The 20,065-nt window shown below is 60.4% G+C and overlaps 2 protein-coding genes across 3 annotated transcripts; one reads left to right on the forward strand and one right to left on the reverse strand.

The window, feature by feature from the left end:
* Positions 1-624: 624 nt before the first annotated feature.
* STRIP1 (striatin interacting protein 1) lies at positions 625-11,365 on the forward strand. Of its 2 annotated transcripts, none has more exons than XM_080358350.1 (21): positions 625-784; positions 2,452-2,521; positions 2,802-2,876; positions 3,269-3,403; positions 3,661-3,781; positions 4,410-4,478; positions 5,213-5,319; positions 5,646-5,773; positions 6,408-6,590; positions 6,698-6,915; positions 7,154-7,219; positions 7,405-7,468; positions 7,749-7,820; positions 8,031-8,105; positions 8,334-8,431; positions 8,691-8,817; positions 8,909-9,009; positions 9,138-9,204; positions 9,335-9,439; positions 9,653-9,857; positions 10,613-11,365. In XM_080358350.1, the coding sequence occupies exons 1-21, from the start codon at positions 734-736 to the stop codon at positions 10,858-10,860; spliced, it is 2,385 nt and encodes a 794-aa protein (XP_080214476.1). In that variant the 5' UTR covers positions 625-733; the 3' UTR covers positions 10,861-11,365. The 2 variants fall into 2 exon arrangements, with proteins under 2 accessions (XP_080214476.1, XP_080214475.1); XM_080358349.1 differs by lacking the exon at positions 625-784 and adding an exon at positions 808-954.
* A 1,171-nt stretch (positions 11,366-12,536) lies between these two features.
* On the reverse strand, positions 12,537-17,621 carry ALX3 (ALX homeobox 3; the record flags this gene model as incomplete). Its single annotated transcript, XM_080358426.1, has 4 exons — positions 12,537-12,857; positions 13,351-13,413; positions 14,150-14,448; positions 17,381-17,621. 4 exons carry the CDS (start codon positions 17,619-17,621, stop codon positions 12,537-12,539), a joined length of 924 nt encoding a protein of 307 aa, XP_080214552.1.
* Between the last annotated feature and the right edge of the window lie 2,444 nt (positions 17,622-20,065).

Genomic DNA, 20,065 nt, shown 5'->3' on the forward strand with positions numbered 1-20,065 from the left:
GTATATGAATGATTTTTAATGAATGCAATATTAATCCTTGCAGATTGAGCAATAAATCATTAAAAGTCTAATTAACCTGTTAGGAAAAATGAAGAGCTTTTGCTTGTGGGTCGTTTATTTGGGCGAGCGAGTGAGTGCAATCCCTTGGGGAGCCTGAGTTGTGGCTGAGCCCAGGGCTGGGATCTGCCTGTGGCCACCCCGAATTGGGCTTTGGGGGCCCCCAGCACCCCCAAGCATCTCCAGGGCCCCCTCCATGCTGCTCTGTGCCCTTTAACTTGGGGTTTAAACCCCACCTGGTCCCTCTGTCAGGGTCTGGCTGTCCTCTGAGCCCCATCAGGGCCCTTCTCTTTGGGGTCTGAGCCTCCCGAGCCCCTTGATTTGAGGGTTCGCTTGTTTTGGCCCCTCAGTTTGGGGTCTGTCCCCCTCCGAGCAGCGCTGGCCCTTCCTGCCACTCCCAACATGGCGGCCTCGAGCGGCCGGGCCCCGCCTCCGTGGGCCACGGGAGGGCGGAAGTGCCGCTCCCAATATGGCGGGGCTACCACCGTGCCACACCTAAGATGGCCGCGCGGGGCGGAGCTTCCCCGCCCGACCGGGCACCGCGCCGGCTGATGCCACCGGGGACGCGCGGCGCTGGGCGGTGACGCGGCCGCCGCGGCGGGACCGGCGGGCGCAGCCACATCGCAGCCGCCCGAGCAACCGGAGCAGCACACGCTCCCCCCGTGCCACTCCCAACATGGCGGCGGCGCTGCCCCGGCTCTCCCTGCCGCTCCCGCGAGAGGGAGGGGTGAGTCCTCGCGAGAGCTCGGCGCGGTGGAGGCGGCCGACATGGAGCCGGGCGGCGGCGGCGGCCTCGGGGCCCCGGGGCCGCTCCCGGGCAACAACAAGGCCCGTGGCGGAGCGGGGCCGCCCGGCAAGGCCCGCGACCTGGGCCGCCCGCCGCGCAAGGACTCCGAGGTCAGCGCCGCTGCCGCCGGGCTCGGCTCCGGGGCGGGGGGGGGCGGCTTTCCCGGGGCTGGGGGCCGGGACCTGCCCGGGACGTGCCGGTGTCCACGGGCTCCGCCGTCCGGTTCAGCCCTGACCCGTGCGGTGCTTCTTGCCCTGCATGGGCTCTGCCTTCCCCCGGGTGCTTCGGTGCCGGTTCCCCGGGCACAAGCCTTGGGCCGGTCCCGGGGCTGTGGAGCCGAGAGGCCGCGCTGGTACCGGCCCTGCTGGCTCGGTACCGGGCTCGGCTCGGTGCCAGGTTCCCGTTCATGCGGCTCCTCCCCCGGGCCGGGCCGGTTTGGTCTGTCTGGGGTGTGGAGGCGGCTCGGTCCTGGGTCCCCAAATGGGCCTCGAACCCGCCACTCGCCATCCCGGGCTGTAGGACCAGAGGAACCGGCCTCAAGTTGCGCCAGGGGAGGTTGAGGTTGGATTTAGGAACAATTTCTTCCCCAAAGGGCTGTGGGGCATTGGAACAGGCTGCCCAGGGCAGTGCTGGAGTCGCCATCCCTGGAGGGCTGGACAGACGGACATGAGGTTCTCAGGACGTGGGGCAGGGACAGGGCTGGGCGAACAGTTGGACTTGATGGTCTTGAGGGGCTTTTACAACCCAAATGATTCTGCCCAGCCGGTGTGGCGGCTGTTGGCTCCATGTGTCAGGTCCCTGTGTGGTGGTGGCTCTGGCGAGAGGTGACCGATCTCTCCAAGGGGACACGGAGGTCCCGGTGGGGACCCCTGAGCCGTGGGGTTCTGCTTTATTCCATGGCTTTTCCATTGCGTCCCCAAGTCTGGTTTCATTCCTGGGTGATTCCAGAGCCATCTGTTTCCACGGGTGTCCCGCCGGGCTGGGGACACTCCAGAAATGACAGGAGAGAGCCCTGAGGAGCTCTGTGTCAACCTTGAGTGCTGGGAATGGCTCCCAGCCCCCCAAACCCACCCCGGACCCAGGAGCTCAGGTTTGATCCACCCAAACTCCAGGAGGGTTTTGCTGTGGGTCCACGTTGGCGACTTAGCGGGAGCAGGTGTTTTGTGCTCCGAGGCTTCTCCTGGATGTTTTTCCAGCCTTGCCAAAGCTGCTGGGGGTTGTTTCATTCTCACTGTTCGCAGCTGCTGTTGTCCCTCCGCTCGGCATGGGGGGGACAGCCCAGATTGTCACACATTTACCCAAAATGGGTGAGCTCCGAGAGCTCCCTGGCCCCACATAACCCACCCTGAGGTTAAACACGCTCCGTCTCCTGCTTTATTTTTTGGCTTTTTGGGGCTTCCGGAGTGTTTCAGCAGCTTTGCGGTGCCTGGAGATGTAGGAGTTGCCATGGTAACGGTGATGTTGCTGCAGGTACATTTTAGGTCTCTTAAGCAGCAGATACAATCCTGGATTTGCAGGGGGGGTGAGGTGCATTGAGAATGTTTTGGGAATTTTGGTTTTCCTGAAAAATGTCGTCATTGAACTGATTATTTTCCTTCTGCTTTCAGGGTTATTCGGAGTCCCCAGACCTGGAGTTTGAATACGCAGATACCGACAAATGGGCAGCAGAGCTTTCTGGTGAGGGACTTGTCCCTGTGGGTCAATTAATCAGCCACAATTTCCTGGGAGTGATTAGAGGAGCTCTTTCAACTCCAGTGTTACTCTGTTGTTGTGTTTAAACGCCTTGTTCATATTAAGAGAGACGTTATATTGTGCAATTAATTTTTTTAGCCTTACGTGGGGTGTATATTTTGCATTTCCTTCACCTTGGCTAAATCTGCAATTAACGGTGCTGGGCTGCAGTTTTTGTGATGGCTCAGTGCAGGTTTTTGGAGATTTTCCTCTGTTTTTTTGGCAGAACTGTACAGCTACACGGAAGGGCCAGAGTTCCTGCTCAACCGCAAGTGCTTCGAGGAGGATTTCAGGATCCACGGTGAGACCCTTATTATACAATCACAGGATGGTTTGGGTTGGAGGGGCCTCCCCAGCTCCCCCAGTGCCCCCCTGCCATGACAGGGACATCTTCACCAGCTCAGGTTGCCCAGAGCCCCGTCCAGCCTGGCCTGGGATGTCTCCAGGGATGGTTCATCCACCACCTCTCTGGCCAACCTGGGCCAGGCTCTCACCACCCTCAGCACCAACAGTTTCTCTTGGACACCTGGCACCTCTAGGGAGGGACGGGGATGTAACAAAGGAGACATTAATGCTCCGTCATCCAGTTGTCTGACACAAGGCACTCCCATTTTCTACCACGCTGAACCCTTTAGAGCTTTTCCTGTGCTGTTTGTACCCCCTGCCCTCACCCTGCCCGCTTTGGCTTTTCAGTGCGGGACAAAAAATGGACGGAACTGGACAAGAACCAGCACCGCACCCACGCCATGCGGCTGCTCGACGGGCTGGAGGTCACCGCGCGGGAGAAGAGGCTGCGGGTGGCCCGAGCCATCCTTTACATTGCCCAAGGTGCCACCTCTTTTCACTTGGGATATCTGGAATGAAGTTAATTCTCATGGGAGCCAGACAGTTTATAGGAGTTTGATTCAAAACTTGGCCAACTTCCCCATGCTTTCCCAGCTCTGCGTTCCCCCAGCAGGGCAGTTCTGTCCTCTACATCCGGATTTTTGCTTTAAAATCCAGACTGTGCTTTTCTTTCCCCTGCGAAGTGCTGGGGGGGCCTGGGGATCCCTGCGCGGTGGGATCCAGCGAGGGCTTCGTTGCAGGCACGTTCGGGGAGTGCGGCTCTGAGGCCGAGGTGCAGGCGTGGATGAGGTACAACATCTTCCTCTTGCTGGAAGTGGGGACGTTCAACGCTCTGGTGGAGCTGCTGAACATGGAGATTGAGTGAGTTCTGGGCGAAAAAGCTTCAGAAATGGCTCTGGAGCTCCTCGGTGGGAGTTTTTCCAGTCTGTGGTAGTCACATTGCTGGTCTGTTTCTCTTTAATCTGATTCTGGCAGCCACCAGAGTGACTCCTGTGGTTCTGGGTGGATATATAATGTGGAATTATACCTGATTTATACAGAAATTCGCTGCAGGCAGCAAATAGAGATGATAGTTCTCTATTGTTAGAAGCTACTTTCTCTGGGATTAACTCGTGACTCCTCGCCCGCATCTCCCAGGGTCATTTTTACCTTTGAGGGATCTGAGATCCTGGGTGGCAGCCCCAGGCTCCTCCAAAGGGAGGGACTTGCCTTGATTTTCCTCTTTTGGATGAAACTCTCTTCTCCACGATCCACCTGAGATTCCTCCCAGGAATCTCCCAGCGTCTTTTGACCCTTTTCAACTCAAAATAACCTTTTCAACAAAAAAATAACCTGTTCTTCAGATTCCCTCGGTTGCACTTTCAACAGTGGACTCCCCACTGCAATATCTGTCCTGGGGTTTGGCTCTGGCCTTTGGGTTGCTTGTGGGAAGGTTCAAACGTTCCAGATGCTCGAGGCGGGTCCCTGTGAGGCGGTTTTGTCTCGGCAGTAACAGCGCGGCGTGCAGCAGTGCGGTGAGGAAGCCGGCCATCTCCCTGGCTGACAGCACGGACCTCAGGTGGGAACGGGGGTGCTGGGGGGTGCGAGGGGAACCTGCGTTTGCCGGATTCATTGCTGGGCTCATACAGAGCAGGGGACACTGGGAGGTGGCTCAGGGCTGTCCTGGTTCTGGGAGCATTGTCAAGTGCACTCCGGTCTGACCTGTAAATGTCACCGAGTCCCAGCCTGGTTGGGGGTGCAGGACCCCTGTAGATCCCCCAGCCCACCTGCTCATGCAGGGTCACAGAACAGATCACACAGGGTCCCAGGCGGGTTTGAATGTGTCAGAGCAGGAGACTCCACACCCACTCTGGGCAGCCTGGGCCAGGCTCTGGCACCTCCCAGCAAAGCAGTTTCTCCTTGTGTTCAGATGGAACCTCCTGTGTTTCAGTCTGTGCCTGTTGCCCCTCACCCTGGCGTTGGGCACCACTGAGCAGAGTCTGGTCCATCCTCTGACACCCACCCTGAGATATTGATCCCATTGATCAGGTCCCTCTCAGCTTCTCTTCTCCAGCTCAACAGCCCCAGCTCTTCCAGTGTCTCCTCATCACAAAGATGCTCCAGACCCCTCAGCATCTTTGTGTCCCTCCCTGGACTCTCCAGTAATTCCTTGTCCTTCTGAAACCGGGGAGCACAGAACTGGACCCAGATGGGGCCTCCCCAGGGCAGAAAAACCTCCCTGACCCACACTGCCCCTCCAAAACTCATCCCAACCTCTGGTGTTTCACCCAAACTTGTGGGTTTTTTTTCCAGGGTGCTGCTGAACATCATGTACCTGATCGTGGAGACGGTTCGGCAGGAGGCTGAGGGGGACAAGCCCGAGTGGAAGAGCATGAGACAAACCTTCCGAGCGGAGCTGGGTGAGCACCGGCCGCTTGGGGGTTCACAGGACAGTGGTTTCCAGGGCTGAAGAGTGAGAGAGTGAGATGGGTTTTGGCTCTGGGCCTCAGTTGATGGGGGCTGGCAGCACTGGGCTGGGTTTTGCTAGGCTCAGCCTTGCTGGTGGGGTGAAGAGGCGCTTTCTGCTGCCTGGGTGCTCTCCCTGGGGAAAGAAATCTCAATATTGGGGCAGAGTTAAGAAATGATGGAGGGTGCAAGGTCTTGGAAAGGAAAAGGAGCTGTCTGGGGAGAGAGGAGGATCTTGGAGATGATGAGGTGAGGAATTCCTGGCTATCACTGCTTCCAGGAGCCCCCCTGTACAACAACGAGCCCTTCTCCGTCATGCTCTTCGGGATGGTGACCAAATTCTGCAGCGGCCACGCTCCCCACTTCCCCATGAAGAAAGTGCTGCTCTTGCTCTGGAAAACTGTGCTGGTAAGGAAAGGCCAGGGGCTGCTTCTGGGTGTCTGTGTATCTATGATTCTATGAGTCTGTGATTGTGTTTAATACGGTCTTGTTAAATAGGTAGTTCTGGATCATCAGGGGAATAAAATCAGGGCATCGCTGTCTACAGATTTCTGGGTTTTGGCTGGAGAAATCTAAAATTAAAGTCCCTAAAGGTTGACCAATCAAGCTGCTGGGAAATGAAGTTGGTTTTGCAGAAAACCCTGTTATTTTACAGTTTGTTTAAATCTGGAATATTTAAATGCTTCCTTTTAAGCTTTCCAGTTAATTGAAATGTGTGGTTTATTTTAATGCATGTGTTACTATTAGTGTTCTTAATTTGTATAATTGATAATATAAAATGAATTTTAGAGCACTGGGGCTGTTCAGCTGGAGAAGAGAAGCCGAGAGGGATCTGATCAATGGGATCAGTATGTCGGGGGGGTGTCAGAGGATGGACCAGACTCTGCTCAGTGGTGCCCAACGCCAGGGTGAGGGGCAGCGGGCACAGACTGAAACACAGGAGGCTCCCTTTGAACACGAGGAGAAAATGGTTTACTGGAGGGTGCCCAGAGCCCTGGGAGACGCGTCCCCCGTGCTCAGGGTGCCCCGCTCTCCCTTGCAGGGCACCCTGGGCGGCTTCGAGGAGCTCCAGAGCATGAAGGCGGAGAAGCGGGAGGTGCTGGGGCTGCCGCCGCTGCCCGAGGACAGCATCAAGGTGATCCGCAACATGCGGGCGGCCTCCCCGCCCGCCTCCGCCTCCGACCTCATCGAGCAGCAGCAGAAGCGAGGCCGGCGGGAGCACAAGGTGAGGCCGGGGACGGTGACGTTACGGCAGGGACAGCTGGGCTGTGGGGAGTGACCTCGGAGCGGCTTGTCCCCGGGATAGTCACCTCGTTGTGCTTCTGTTTCCAGGCCTTAATTAAGCAGGATAACCTCGATGCCTTTAACGAGCGGGACCCTTACAAAGCTGACGATTCCCGTGAGGAAGAGGAGGAAAATGATGATGACAACAGCCTGGAGGGAGAGACCTTCCCCCTCGAACGGGATGAAGTGATGCCACCCCCCACCCAGCACCCCCCCAGCGACCGCATCACCTGCCCCAAGGGGCTGCCCTGGGCCCCCAAGGTCCGGTGAGTCCGTGGGGCTGCCCCACGGCGAGAGCTGGAAAACTGGGGCTGTTACATGTCAGGAACTTCAGCAGGGGGTGTGGGGGTGATGTTGGGGATGCGGTGGTCACCTTGATGGCTGTTCTCTCAGTGCGGGGTGGCTCAGCACCATCTTTATCTGACCGCGAGGCTTTTCCTGTCACCCTGTGCCCATGGTGTCCCCAGGTGGGTGGGAAGATGTGACTTTGTCCCTTTGCTGCAGGGAGAAGGACATTGAGATGTTCCTGGAGTCCAGCCGCAGCAAGTTCATCGGCTACACGCTGGGCAGGTGGGTTCCACAGAGCCAGCCGGGGGGGCTGTTGATTTTGGGCGGCGGGCAGAGGCTGCTGGTGCGGGGGCTGCGGTTGCCCTGTGCTTGGCAGCGAAGTCCTGAGCTCGCTGGCTCCTCCTCGGGGTGCAGGTGACTCCGCTTTGCTCCTGCCTGCGCCCAGCCCGGCTCTTTCCCTCCTCTAGTGACACCAACACCGTGGTGGGGTTGCCCAGGCCCATCCACGAGAGCATCCGCACCCTGAAGCAGGTGAGTATGTTATCATCAAATCGTTTAGGTTGGAAAAGACCTTTAAGATGGTCAGGTCAAGAGAGTTGAGAGAAGGGAACAGAGCTGGTGAGGGGCTGGAGCACAAGTGTGATGGAGCGGCTGAGGGACCTGGGGGTTCAGCTGGAGAACAGGAGCTGAGGGGAGACCTTCTGATCTCTGAACTGCCTGAAAGGAGCTTGGAGCCAGGGGGGTCGGGCTCTGCTCCCCAGGAACAAGCGCCAGGATGGATCATGGTGTGACCCCCCCGCTCTCTCTGCAGCACAAGTACACGTCGATCGCGGAGGTGCAAGTGCACATGGAGGACGAGTACCTGCGCTCGCCGCTCTCTGGAGTGAGTGTGGGACGAGGATGGGACAAAAATCCTGAGCTGGGGGCATTCAATCCTGCCAGGCCTCTTGCCAGGGCTGGGGGTTTGCTGAGCTGGGGAGGGAGGGTTGGGGTGCGGGGTGGATCCTGCCCTTTGGATTGAGGCCCTGGGGCTGAGCCCCCAGTGCTGGTGGCAGCTCCTGGTCTGAGGTTTTCTGGTCTCTCCTGGCACCAGGGGGAAGAAGAAGTGGAGCAAGTCCCTGCCGAGATCCTGTACCAGGGCCTCCTGCCCAGCCTGCCCCAGTATATGGTGAGCTGGGGGCACTGGGGGGGACACGGGCTCCACTCTGTCCTCCTGGAGCTGATCTGGGGGTGCCTCACCCTGGGGCCTCCCTCCATTGCTCTGTCCCTTTCCACTGATGCCACCCAGGTTTTCCTCCCTCCACATACACATCCCGTTACTCCCTCCTGTGGTGGGGACGGGGTCCTGTGGCTGCTCCCCCCATTCTCATCCCCTTTGCCATCTCTTTCTCCCCAGATCGCTCTGCTGAAGATCCTCCTGGCCGCAGCCCCCACCTCCAAAGCCAAGACCGACTCCATCAACATCCTGGCCGATGTCTTGCCGGAGGAGATGCCGTGAGTGACCGTGAGGAGCGAGTGGAGTGCTGGGGGGTGGTGAGACGGGAAGGGGGCACAGGAGGGAGCTGGGGGGATCCGGGGATTGGGCTGAGGCTTCCTGGTTGATCTGCCCATCTCCTGTGTGCTGGTGTGCCAGGAATTGTGCAAGGAGCTGGTTGTGGGTGGCTCCTGAGAGCCCAAGGGAGGGCAGGGCTGTCCCCTGACACCCACGGGTGGTGACAGTGCCCCAGGCCAAGGGTCCCTCTGTGTCCCTCAGGACCACGGTGCTGCAGAGCATGAAGCTGGGGGTGGACGTCAATCGGCACAAGGAGATCATCGTCAAAGCCATTTCTGCCGTGCTGCTCCTTCTGCTCAAGCACTTCAAGCTCAATCACATCTACCAGGTGAGGTGGGCTGGGGTCCAACCCCGCCACGGGGCTTTGGGGACGTGCAGGACCCCAGGGTCTGTCCCAATTCATCTGCTTTTCTCCCTAGTTTGAGTACATGGCCCAGCATCTGGTCTTTGCCAACTGCATCCCACTCATCCTGAAGTTCTTCAACCAGAACATCATGTCCTACATCACTGCCAAGAACAGGTAATGGGAGGGGCTGCCCACCCGTGTCCCTGACGGGTGTTTGGGGAGGTCTCTGCTTGCTTTGCCCCTCCCTGTGCCCTCTGCTGTGGGGGCTGCAAACAGTGTGACTCCCCCTCTCCTTCCCGCAGCATTTCTGTGCTGGACTACCCGTACTGCGTGGTGCACGAGCTGCCGGAGCTGACGGCGGAGAGCCTGGTGAGCCCCCCCTTTCCGGCCAGCTCCTGGCACCCTGGGGTGCTCCCCGGGTGGAGTCACGGGCTGCGGGGGGGCCCCTGACCACACTCTTCCTCACGCACCCCCCTCACCCGGCTCTGCTCTCCCGCAGGAAGCCGGAGACAACAACCAGTTCTGCTGGAGGAACCTCTTCTCCTGCATCAACCTCCTGCGCATCCTGAACAAGCTGACCAAGTGGAAGCACTCCCGCACCATGGTGAGGCTGGGCACCCGCTGGGCTGTCACCAGGCGGGGTTGGGGACCATTATGGGGGTCCATTGTGCTGCACCCCACACCTTGCTGGGGAGCGGGAGGCGCAGGAGGGTGGGTGACGGGGAGCGGGAGCTGCAGAGATGGGTTTATGTGCTGGAGGAGGAGGTTGGCGCGTGTGTGATGGGAGGGACACAAGGGTCACCCGCTGTCCCCGCAGATGCTGGTGGTGTTCAAGTCGGCGCCCATCCTGAAGCGGGCGCTGAAGGTGAAACAGGCCATGATGCAGCTCTACGTGCTGAAGCTGCTCAAGGTCCAGACCAAGTACCTGGGCCGGCAGTGGAGAAAGAGCAACATGAAGACCATGTCAGCTATTTACCAGAAAGTGCGGCACCGCCTCAATGACGACTGGGCCTACGGCAACGGTACGTCCCTCGCGCAGCTCCAGAGCATCCCGTCACCCGTCGTGTCCTTCCTGCTCCCCACAGTGACACGTCCGTGCCCAAAGTGAGGGGGTTCAGCTGGAGAACAGGAGCTGAGAGGAGACCTTCTGATCTCTGAACTGCCTGAAAGGAGCTTGGAGCCAGGGGGGTCGGGCTCTGCTCCCCAGGAACAAGCGCCAGGAGCAGAGGAAACGGCCTCAAGTTGCGCCAGGGGAGGCTGAGGTTGGATCTGGGAACAATTTCTTCCCCAAAGGGCTGTGGGGCATTGGAACAGGCTGCCCAGGGCAGTGCTGGAGTCACCATCCCTGGAGGGTTGGACAGATGGAGATGAGGTTCTCAGGACATGGGGCAATGCCAGGGGTGGGTTATGGTTGGACTCAGTGGTCTTGAAGGGCTTTTCCACTAAAATGATTCTGTGATTCTAAACCTGTCCCTGTGCTGCTTTGGGCTGGCACAGCCCTCAGGGCTGGGGTGCGGGGACGGGTTTGGGGTGGTGGCATCGCGGGGAGGAGCTGTTGGTGGCTTCTTACTCCGCATCCTGCGTGTTGCTCTTTGTAAAATACAGAATCATAGAATGTCCTGAGTTGGATTGGACCCACAAGGATCATCGAGTCCAACTCCTGTCCCTGCATATGACACCCACACAGTTCACACCGTGTCTGACCTTTCCGAGGGATTTGGGTTGGCTGGAGGGCCCCCAGCTTCCCCTCTGACACCCCCTTTTCGCTCTTCCCCAGACCTGGATGCCCGTCCCTGGGACTTCCAAGCGGAGGAGTGTGCCCTGCGCGCCAGCATCGAGCGTTTCAACTCGCGGCGCTACGACCGGGCTCACAGCAACCCCGACTTCCTGCCGGTGGACAACTGCCTGCAGAGCGTGCTGGGCCAGCGCGTGGACCTGCCCGAGGATTTCCAGGTCAACTACGACCTGTGGCTGGAGCGGGAGGTTTTCTCTCGCCCCATCTCCTGGGAGGAGCTGCTGCAGTGACGGATGACATGGAGGCAGGACGGGGGGGATTTTGGGGACGTCTCGAGGCCAAGCTGCTGCCGAGGGGCAGGGAGATGAGGTTTTTTGGGGGATGTTTGGACCCCCTGGATGGGCTTGGGGAGAGGCTGGAGCTCATCGAGACACCGTCCTGCTCCTCCGATCCTTCCTGGCTGAACCCCAAGCCAAGGGTGACAGCTGGGGGGGTCCCATTGGGTGGGGGGAGCTTGTGCGCACCCCTGGTCGAAGCTTTGGGAGGCAGCACCCTGGTCACCCCCTCCTGCCCCCCCACCAGAGCGGGAGCAGCTGGGGGTGCGGGGCAAAGCGGGACAAGGGGCCCTTTGGTGCTGCTGGGGCAGGAAAAGCGTCTCTGTCCCCCCCAGACCGTGCCTGGGGACATGGTGACAGGGTTGGGGTGATGGGGGCTGGGGGGTGGAGGCTGCAGTGTCCCCTCGCCCCGCTTGGGGGGGCAGATGAGCTGTACATATATATATAGATATATATATATTTCGTGGTATCTCTGACCCGAGTATGTCTGGGCTCTCTGTCCCTGTCCCCCCCGGTCTGTCCCCCCCCGGGAAGCAGCAGCAGGCACACGACGTTTGTCACCTCATGTCCTCGTCCCCACTCTCTCCTCACGTCCCATTTGGGCTGGATTATTGTCACCGAACTGTTTCATATTTATTTTACATTGGCCTGGGGGAGCTGGTGGCCTTGGGGTGGGGGGGTGACCAGGAGCTTGTCCCCTTCCCCAAACCCTCCTGGGGTTTGTGACACCGCTTGGGGGTGTCACTGGGATTTTCCTCAGCCCCTGCTCCCAGCTGAGCCCCCCGGGTGCTTCCCCAGCACCCCCCGGCCCCCAAAACCCAGGGCTGGTGCAGATGGGGTGTGAGCGGAGCCCGGCCCCCCCGCCCTGCTGTTCCGCAGCTGCCGTCGCAGGCGCTGCTTTGATAGCGCTGCCCGAGCCATAAATAACTTATTAAACATGGCTTTTATTGTTTATAAATGAATAACAAAAATTCCCTGGTGGGGGGGGTGCTGCGAGATGTCCCCGGTGGGGGGGGCACCCACACACAGCTGGGAAAACTTGGTTTTCTGACCCAAATGGGGCTGGAGCAGCAGGTTGGGTCCCTCCCTGGGGGGGCCCAACTGAGGTTCCCCCCCAGCAGCAGGAGAGCGGGAGCTGCGGGCAGAGCGGCATCACAATTTGGGGTTTTTTTTTGTATGAGGGGCCCTGACAGCATCTCCTGTCGGTGGGGGGGCCTGGGGGGCCCTTTGCCCGTGGTGGGGGGGTCATAGTGGCTGGAGGACGGGATGGGACGTGTCATCGTGACCTAGCGCTTGGAGGGACCCCCGAAGAGGCTGCGGCCCCACCCTGCAAACTCCCTGGTATCTCCATCAGATCCCTTTCTCTGAAGGTGCTTGGGGGGGCTCAGGAGTTTTTGGGAGCTATATTTTGGGGGGGGGGCACAACTGGGTTTGGGGGTGACCCTTTTCCCCCCCGGCAGCTCTGGTATGATCCCCCTTCACCCGAGGATGGAGTGGGCTGGGATGCACAGGGTGCTCAGGGTGAGGGGTCAGGGTGCCCCCACCCCGCTGCTCCCACCCCCTGGTGCTGGGGGGGTGACCCGCCCTCCGGGGCGGGGGGTGACCGGTCCGTGTCCCCCCCGGGGGGGGAATCACGTTGCCCAGTTCAGCAGGGTGCCGGTCGCCTCCTTGCTCTTCATCCTCAGCGGCACCAGCGTGGGCAACTTGTACTCGTGTTCGGGGGCCGGTTCGAAGTGCGGGGGGGTCCCCAGGCCCGGGGGGGGCAGCCCGTGCAGGGAGTAGAGGCTGTTGATGGCGGGGTGGGGGCCGGGGGAAGCGGGGATGCCCATGAAGCCGCCGATGTTGCTGTGAGGTGGGGGGTATGGGGACATGCAGGGGGACGGGATGTTCTCGGGGGGCAGGAGCCCCGGGGGGGTCCCGGGGCCGGAGTTTGGCCACAGGTTGTTCTGCAGCTGGAAAAACAAACGAAAATAAAGCGCAAAGTGAAGCATGGGGGGGGGCAGATGGGGGTGGCAACCACATCCCTCCCTCGTATCTCCCCCCCACCAGGGTGCATTAATTTAATTGATTGGGGGGGGTGAATCCCGATTGAAATGGTCCCACAGGAGAAAGAGAAAGCAGCATTGGGGCGCCAAGCTCAGTCCCGAATTGTTTTTACACTTTTCAACAGGGAAAGGTGCTTTTGCAGAAAAGGGGGGGACAGGAAGCACTGAGGGATGTGGGGGTCTTTGTGGGGGGGGACACTCCAAAACCTGCCCCCAAGGGTGTGTTCCTGCGGGAGGTGTTGGGGGTGGGACATAAAGTAGCATCTTTGACGAAACGCAATGCTGCATCTTTTCCAAGGAAGGGCAGGGGGTGAAGATGGGTGACGTTGGGGGTGCGAGGGGCCGGGACCCCTTTCCGTGGGGCAGCGCTGGGGGGGGCAGCCCCCGCTGCATCTCTCACCTCCTGCATTTTCCCGTAACGTTCCCGTTTCCGCCACTTGGCCCGGCGGTTCTGGAACCAGACCTGGGGGAGGAGGGGGCTGAGGCACAGGGACCCCCGCCCGACCCGGGAGGGATCCCCGCCCGACCCGGGAAGGACCCAAACACCACCCTGGTAAACGGGGCAATCCCGGCCCGGCTGGAGCTCGCCCGCGTTCGTCTCTGCCGGGAGCAGAAACCTCTTTTCCCCCCGGAAAACATGCAGTTCTGCCCCGCGCACCGTCCGCTTCTCTCCCTTGGGCATTTTCACCCCAGGTTTGGGTGCAGAACGGGGCTCTTTGGGTCTCATGTGGTCACGATGACCCGTATGTCCCCTCCGGTGCCGCCGGTGGCTCCAGCAGCGTCTCCCGGGGAGGAGCAGCCGGTACCGGGGTGTTCGCCGTGGGGCAGACGCGGTTACAGGTAATTCAGGTCTGGGGTGCTGGTTGCAGGCTCGGGTGCGTATCCCCTGCCTGTGCCGTGTCCCCATTGTGGGGGCGGCAGCCGGCACCCTGTGTGTGCTCACTTCTCGCTTTGTTACCCCCCACCTTCTCTTTTCTCCCTACCAGCTGCCCCCTCTTCCCACCGGGAGCCCCAAACCACATGGAGACACCTCTGCAAGGTGGGCCTGATGCCACCTTGTCCCATGTCCTGGGATGTGTCACCCCCAGCCCCATTGCTGAGGTTCAGCAAAACCCGGGAGAAACGGCTCCTAACTCAGCATCCCCCAGCCCCGGTGCCACTACCGGGGTGGCCGTCCCCATGGGTCCCCGTGGCCGTACCTGCACCCTGGCTTCCGTCAGGTCAGTCCGCAGCGCCAGCTGCTCGCGGGCGTAGACGTCGGGATAATGCGTCTTCTGGAAAACCTTCTCCAGCTCCTCCAGCTGGAACGTGCTGAACGTCGTCCTGTTCCTCCGCTTCTTGCTCTTGCCCAGGGGCTCGGGGGGGTGGGGGACCCCGTGTTCCCGGAGGCCACCCAGGGGTGCTGCCAGGGGACACCCCAACTGCCCCGGGGTTTTCGGGGGGGCCCGGCAGGCCGTGGGCATCGCCTGGTACCCGCCTTTGCATCCCTTCTCCCTGCCTTGCAGGGGGAGACACAAGACGGGGGTGTTAATGATGTTAATGCTGTTAATGAAGCCAAGAGCTCCCTGTGCCCACAGCCTCCCCATCCCTGCGCGGTCCCCGTCATCCTGGGTGATGTTGGGGTGCAGTCCCAGGAGAAAGGGGCTCAGCACAGCGGCTCAAATCCAGCACCGGGGAGGGCGCTGCGGGCAGGGGGTGTTGGGAAGCCCAGCCAGAGCAGCGGGTGCTCGGGATCGTCTGAGACGCTGCGATCGGGGGGCGCGAGGGGACAGAGGAGACGAGCGGGGGCTCGTCTTGCAGCTCAGCTCTCCCGCCCCTCCTCGTCCTTCTCGCCGTCCCGCTCCTCATCCTCCTCCTCCCGCCCCCTCCCAGCACGGGCCGACACTGTCACCCCGCTCAGATCCCCCAGTAACCCCAGTCTGCCCCATGAACTGGGCCACATCCAGACCCCAGCACCCGAGCTCGGTTCAAGGGGAGCCCCTGCGGCCCCCGGGCCAGCGTTTCCCTGGAGCTGGAACTCTCAGGAAACCATTTGGAAAGGAGAGAAAAAACCCCCCAAAACCACCTTTTTGCTCAAGAAAAGCTCCACTTCCCCACCCTCCCGGGGGGCACAAGAAGAAATGTGGGGATTCCCCCCATTCCCCTCGCTGCTACATCTCTGGGGTGTCTGATGAAATGGGTTTGAGGCGATAAGTCACTGGTACGCGTTTCGGAGGTCACCCTTGTCCCCATGCAGAGACACACGGAGCTCAGCAGCTCCGGGTGCTGTTGGGACCCCGAGGAGCTGAACCAGTGAAGGGAGAACCAAGGGGGGACTTAGTGGATGGGGGGGGACAGCTTGGGGACCTCAAGCCTGGGCTTCACCCAGGAAGCAGACAACCCGAAAACGATGGGGTTTTTGCCTTAATTTCACCTCCGCCATCTCCAGAGACCCAGATTTGCTGCAGACGGAGACCCTCGCCCGGCCCCCTCGCAGGGGCAGGATCGGGCCCATGGCCACGCTCGGGGCCGCGAGGGGGGAAATCGCTTCCTCTGGGACGGACCCTCCTTCCCGGCCCCTTCCCGTCACATCCTGGGGAGCGGGGTCCCCGTCCCGTGGAGCCCCCCGCGCCCCCCGAAACCAGCCCCGGCCACGGCCTTTTCCGGACTTTCGCTTTTGATTTTTGGTTGTTTCCTAATTAAGGTAATTTGGGGGTTACGGCGCGCAGCCCAGAGCACAGATCCAGCTGCTTTGAATTAAGGGGAAAATGTTGTCTGGGGGGGTTTGGGGGGGCGATTGGTCCCCGTCACTCCCCGTACCGTTCTGTCTATGGTGGGTAACGGCGGCGGGATGAAGCCGAATTGCCATTTTCTCCGCGCTTTGTCCTCCGAAGGGCTCGGCCTCCGGGCCGTTGGATTTTAATGATAAAAACAAGCCCCACCAAGGAGCGGAGCGAAGGCAAAAAACCCCGTGTGACTGAAAATATGGAAAAATGACCAAAATTTAAAAATTTGGTTTGGGGTTTTTGCCCTTTTCCGAAGGCAACGCGCCGCGTTTCCGAGCGACCCGCGGGTTTTGGCGTTGGAGAGGAATAAATGGGCAGAAAGAAGGAGAAGGCAGGAAGGGAGCAGGATATGGGTGCGTAGCTAAATAAACACGGCATCGCAGGGGACAAAGAGGATGGGAAAAAGAGAACATATAGATATTTCCAACCCCTCCCGCCTTTCTTTCCTAAACTGACACCCCCTGAAAGATTTGGCGGGGCTGGGGAAGCCAGCAGCTGGGGAACAGCTGTACAACTCTTGAGATAACCGGGAGGGGAAAGGAGAACTCGAAAGGGATCATTAGCGAAGGGATGGGGGCACAGAAAGGCCTCCCGGACCTGGGGGAGACATCGCAGCCACCGAACGGCCCCCCTGGCGCCATCAGCATCCCCCACCTCACCAGAGCAGGTAAGCCGGTGGAAGGGACCAGCCCAGTGTCCCCAGTGTCCCTGGGGGTTTTTCTACCTGTTTCCCCCAGGCTGGGAGCGGGGCGGCTTTGATGGGCCCCACCTGGTTCCCATTACACCCGCGGCACTGCCTTTTTCTTCTGAGATTAAAGCAAACCCGGGATGGGGGAATAAAAGGCCCATGGGACGGGGGAGCCCTGGAGGGATGAGTTCGGTCAGCCCCGACGGCCTCGGCTGGGAGGGAACGTGTGAAGGAGAGGTGGGTGCTCGACCGGTGGGAACGATGGGAACGGGGCCGGGGATGCGCCGGGTCCTGCCCGGACAGGGGTGCGGGGTCCCGGGGCTGTGCGCCCGGGAAGCGGGAGTCCCGGAGCCGGGAACCGGGAGCCCCGCGGAGAGGCCTCCCGGGCCGGGAGCTGTCGGTGCTGCCCGGTCCCGGAGTCCCCGGCCCGTCCGTGCGGCCGGAGCGCCGGTTGCTGCTGCCGGTGCTGCCCGGTGAGGCCCGGGCGAGACTTTGCAGCCGCCTCCGAGGGATGGCGAACGGGCTCCGACCCCGGGAACGGGCTCCGACCCCGGGAACGGGCTCCGACCCCGGGAACGGGCTCCGACCCCGGGAACGGGCTCCGACCCCGGGAACGCTCTTCTCTCCAGGCCAGTCCCCTCGTCCCGACAGCGGCGCCGCGTCTCTCCCATCGTCTCTTTCCCCTCTTCCCCCCCCCGTCCCGTTTCTGGATGTGGGGAACGATCCAGGACACCTCGGTCTATGTCGCGACACAGTCGCGGTTGCCCGACACCCGGGAGCACCGGCTCCCGTCGGGGATACCCCGGCGATCTCCGCTCCGACGGGGCCGTATCGCGACATATCGGTGCGGTCGGGAAGGGAGCGTGTCGGCGATAGGGCGCTGTGAGCGGGCTCAGGACTGGGGGTCCCAGCAGCCCCGGGGAGGGTAAAGAGGTGGCCCCGGTTCCCCCCGTCCCCCCCGCCGCTCTCCCCGGTACCTGCAGCCCCGGGCGGGTCGAAGGGCTTCGCATTGACGGATACGGCGGGGGGGCCCGGGCTGGCGACCCCCAGGTAGCGGGGCTTGTCCGGGGGGCAGCGGGCCGGGCGGGGGCTGAGCGGCGGCGGGTGCCGGGGGGGTCCCGGTGGCCCGATGGCGAAGGCGGTGGGAGCCCGGGGGAGCCCCGGGGCGGGTCCAGCCCGGCGAGGTGGGGGCAGAGCCGGGCAGCCCGGTGGCTCCATAGCGCAGGTTGGAGGGAACGGGGGGAGGCCAGTGGGGAGCGGATTTTGTGCGGGGGGCCGGGGAGAAGGGGGATGGGAAGGGAGGGATCGCCAAGGACCCCCCCCCATACACACCCCCACCCACTGCACACCCCAGCCCACTTCCCCCACTCCACAGCCAGTCACGTGCGTCCTCCCATCCCCTTCGTTAACCCTCTAATCCCAATTTCCACCCCCCCAGCCCCACGGTCCCTCTCCTCGGTGGGTCTGACCAGTGTCCTCCCCCATCCTCTCGGCAGGGGCCATGGGGGGCCCTGCTCCTCCCCTCCCAGTGCTCCCAGTGTCTCCCAGCTACAGGAAATGCCCAGGGCCCTTCCTTGGTTTAAAACTTCATCCCCATCTGCAACGAGCGGCTCAAAACCCCAGGCAAGGGAAAAACTTGCATTTTTCAGACACTCATGTTTTTTCCCCTTCCCGAGTGGTTCTGAACCCGTTTGTAGCGTTTCTACCCCCAGGGCTGGGGCTGAGGCCTGGGCAGTCGGTTCAGGGGTGATCAGGATCCGGGATCCCCCGGTGCCGTGTCCGTCCTTGAAGCTGGCGCTGGCTCTGCTGGGTCCCATCCTGCTCCCCATGCGTCGCTGTCACCCGTCCCACACCCCACGATTTGGGTCCCCCCCATCCCACCAGCCTGGCTTTGGCTTTTGCAGCAGGCACTGGTGTTGGATCGGAGCTTGCCTGGATTTATTCCTATTTTACCCTCTCTCCTCCCTTTTTGCTCCTTTGCACCCATCCACTTTGGAGCCTCTTTGGCTTTTCCCCAGGGCCGCCATTGGGCTTCGCAGGGCGGGGGGTTCTACAGCTTTGGGGATGTTTGAGCGCAAAATGATGCGGGCAGGTTTGGTATCAGTATCGAAGAAAGGGGCTTAAATAACAGGCAAGGAGAAAAGAGCAAATCTCTGGGCTGCGAGGTGCTGTTTTATGCCTCCATTTGCTGTTTTCCTGTATGCGCAACACAGACAGCGGCTTTTAATTAATCCTACGGTATCACTCATTGCTCTCGGTCTAGGAACAAATAACCTACAGGTATCAGGGCTGCGGGGCAGGGGATGACTTGCACAGTGAAAACAGGCGGAGAGGGACACCCAGATGTGTGGTGTTAAATAGTGGAATAACAGGATAACACTGACCATTAAATAACATCATGCGATTGCTTCTATTGGCAGTGCTGGGGCAGTGTTTTGTTATCCTGGGTATGGTGCAAACCTGGAATTACAAGACGATCTTGTTCCAAAGAGCTTATGATTGAAATATAACGTGAACCCTATGTCTTGGCAGCACTTGCAGGACGTTGTTGGTGTTATCGCAGGAGCGCCGGCGTCGTGGCGTGTGCTATAAATCACCGCTGGCTTTTCCCGCTCCCTGAGCAGGGAAACAGTGTTTGCAAGGGAAATAGTGGCTGGGTTGTGATCCTGGGCTCAAACTTATTCTGCCTTAATAATGGAGTCTGAGTGTGAATTGCGCTCCCTGTGAATGCCCACGCCGGCTCCCTCTGCATCATCCCCCAATGCTTTCCCATCGCAGCAGCTGGAGCTGCTGAGATTTTCCCTGTCTGACTGTCCACAGCAAGCCGTGTGTTGTAAATTATGGCTAAATAGGGACTAGAAGTCCTCTGGCACGCAGCAAGCCATTAAATATTATTAAACATAGCATAACTCCTGTAAAGGCTTATTAGTTTCAATGTGCTTCTCCCAGTTTTACTGCTGGCGTTTGAAGGATTTTGGCAGTGCAAGGATGAGTCCGTCCCCAGTGTTGGTGGGAGGGAGGGGGACGGGGCGGCTGGTTTGGGATGAGCTGCTTTTGACCCCCCAGGCAGATGGGAGAGGTCTGGGCAAGGTGGGATTTGGGGTGTTTGGAGCCGATGGCAGCGGCAGGAGCGGTTTGGGAGACATGTCGGGTGTTTGTGGGTTGGGTTGTGGAGCAGCCGAGGGGTTTGGTCCCTCCAGCGAGCGGGGCCGAGGACCAGGACCCCTGGGGGTCTCCTGAACCTGCCACCAACCCTCTGCCCTGGGGTTTCTTGTATGCGGAGCCAGACCAGGATGTCTCATCCTCCCTGCTTGGTGGGTGCGTGTGTTGGGTGCTGGGGGACCCAGGAAAGTGCCCCTTCTTAGGGCCCCGTGCATGGTGCTTGCTGGTGGTTCATTTGCCACAAACACTATTATTTGTGGGCAAAGGGTGATCCCAACAAACCCTTTGGTTGAAAAGATTCAAGAGCTTTTCACCACAGGGTCCGACTCCAACTTCTCTGCCGGGGAAGCACCATTGGGTCGGCTCTTGGACTGAAATGACCTTTTGTGGCCTCATTTTAATTGCATCTGCCACCAAACGAGCCGCGGCAAGAGAACCACGAAGTGCAGCGGGGTTTTTTGGTTTCGGTTTCTCTCTCGCTTGCTGGGAGGAGGGATGTT

The sequence above is a fragment of the Nesoenas mayeri genome (genome assembly GCF_963082525.1).
Source record: "Nesoenas mayeri genome assembly, chromosome: 23".
Classification (NCBI taxonomy): Eukaryota; Metazoa; Chordata; class Aves; order Columbiformes; family Columbidae; genus Nesoenas; species Nesoenas mayeri.

Coding starts and splice junctions, on each gene's coding strand:
- STRIP1 (XM_080358349.1), top strand. CDS start 826: ATGGAGCCGGGCGGCGGCGGCGGCCTCGGGGCCCCGGGGCCGCTCCCG. Junction 6,916..7,153: donor CCCTGGGCCCCCAAGGTCCG/GTGAGTCCGTGG, acceptor CCTTTGCTGCAG/GGAGAAGGACATTGAGATGT. Junction 8,106..8,333: donor CCAGCCTGCCCCAGTATATG/GTGAGCTGGGGG, acceptor CTTTCTCCCCAG/ATCGCTCTGCTGAAGATCCT.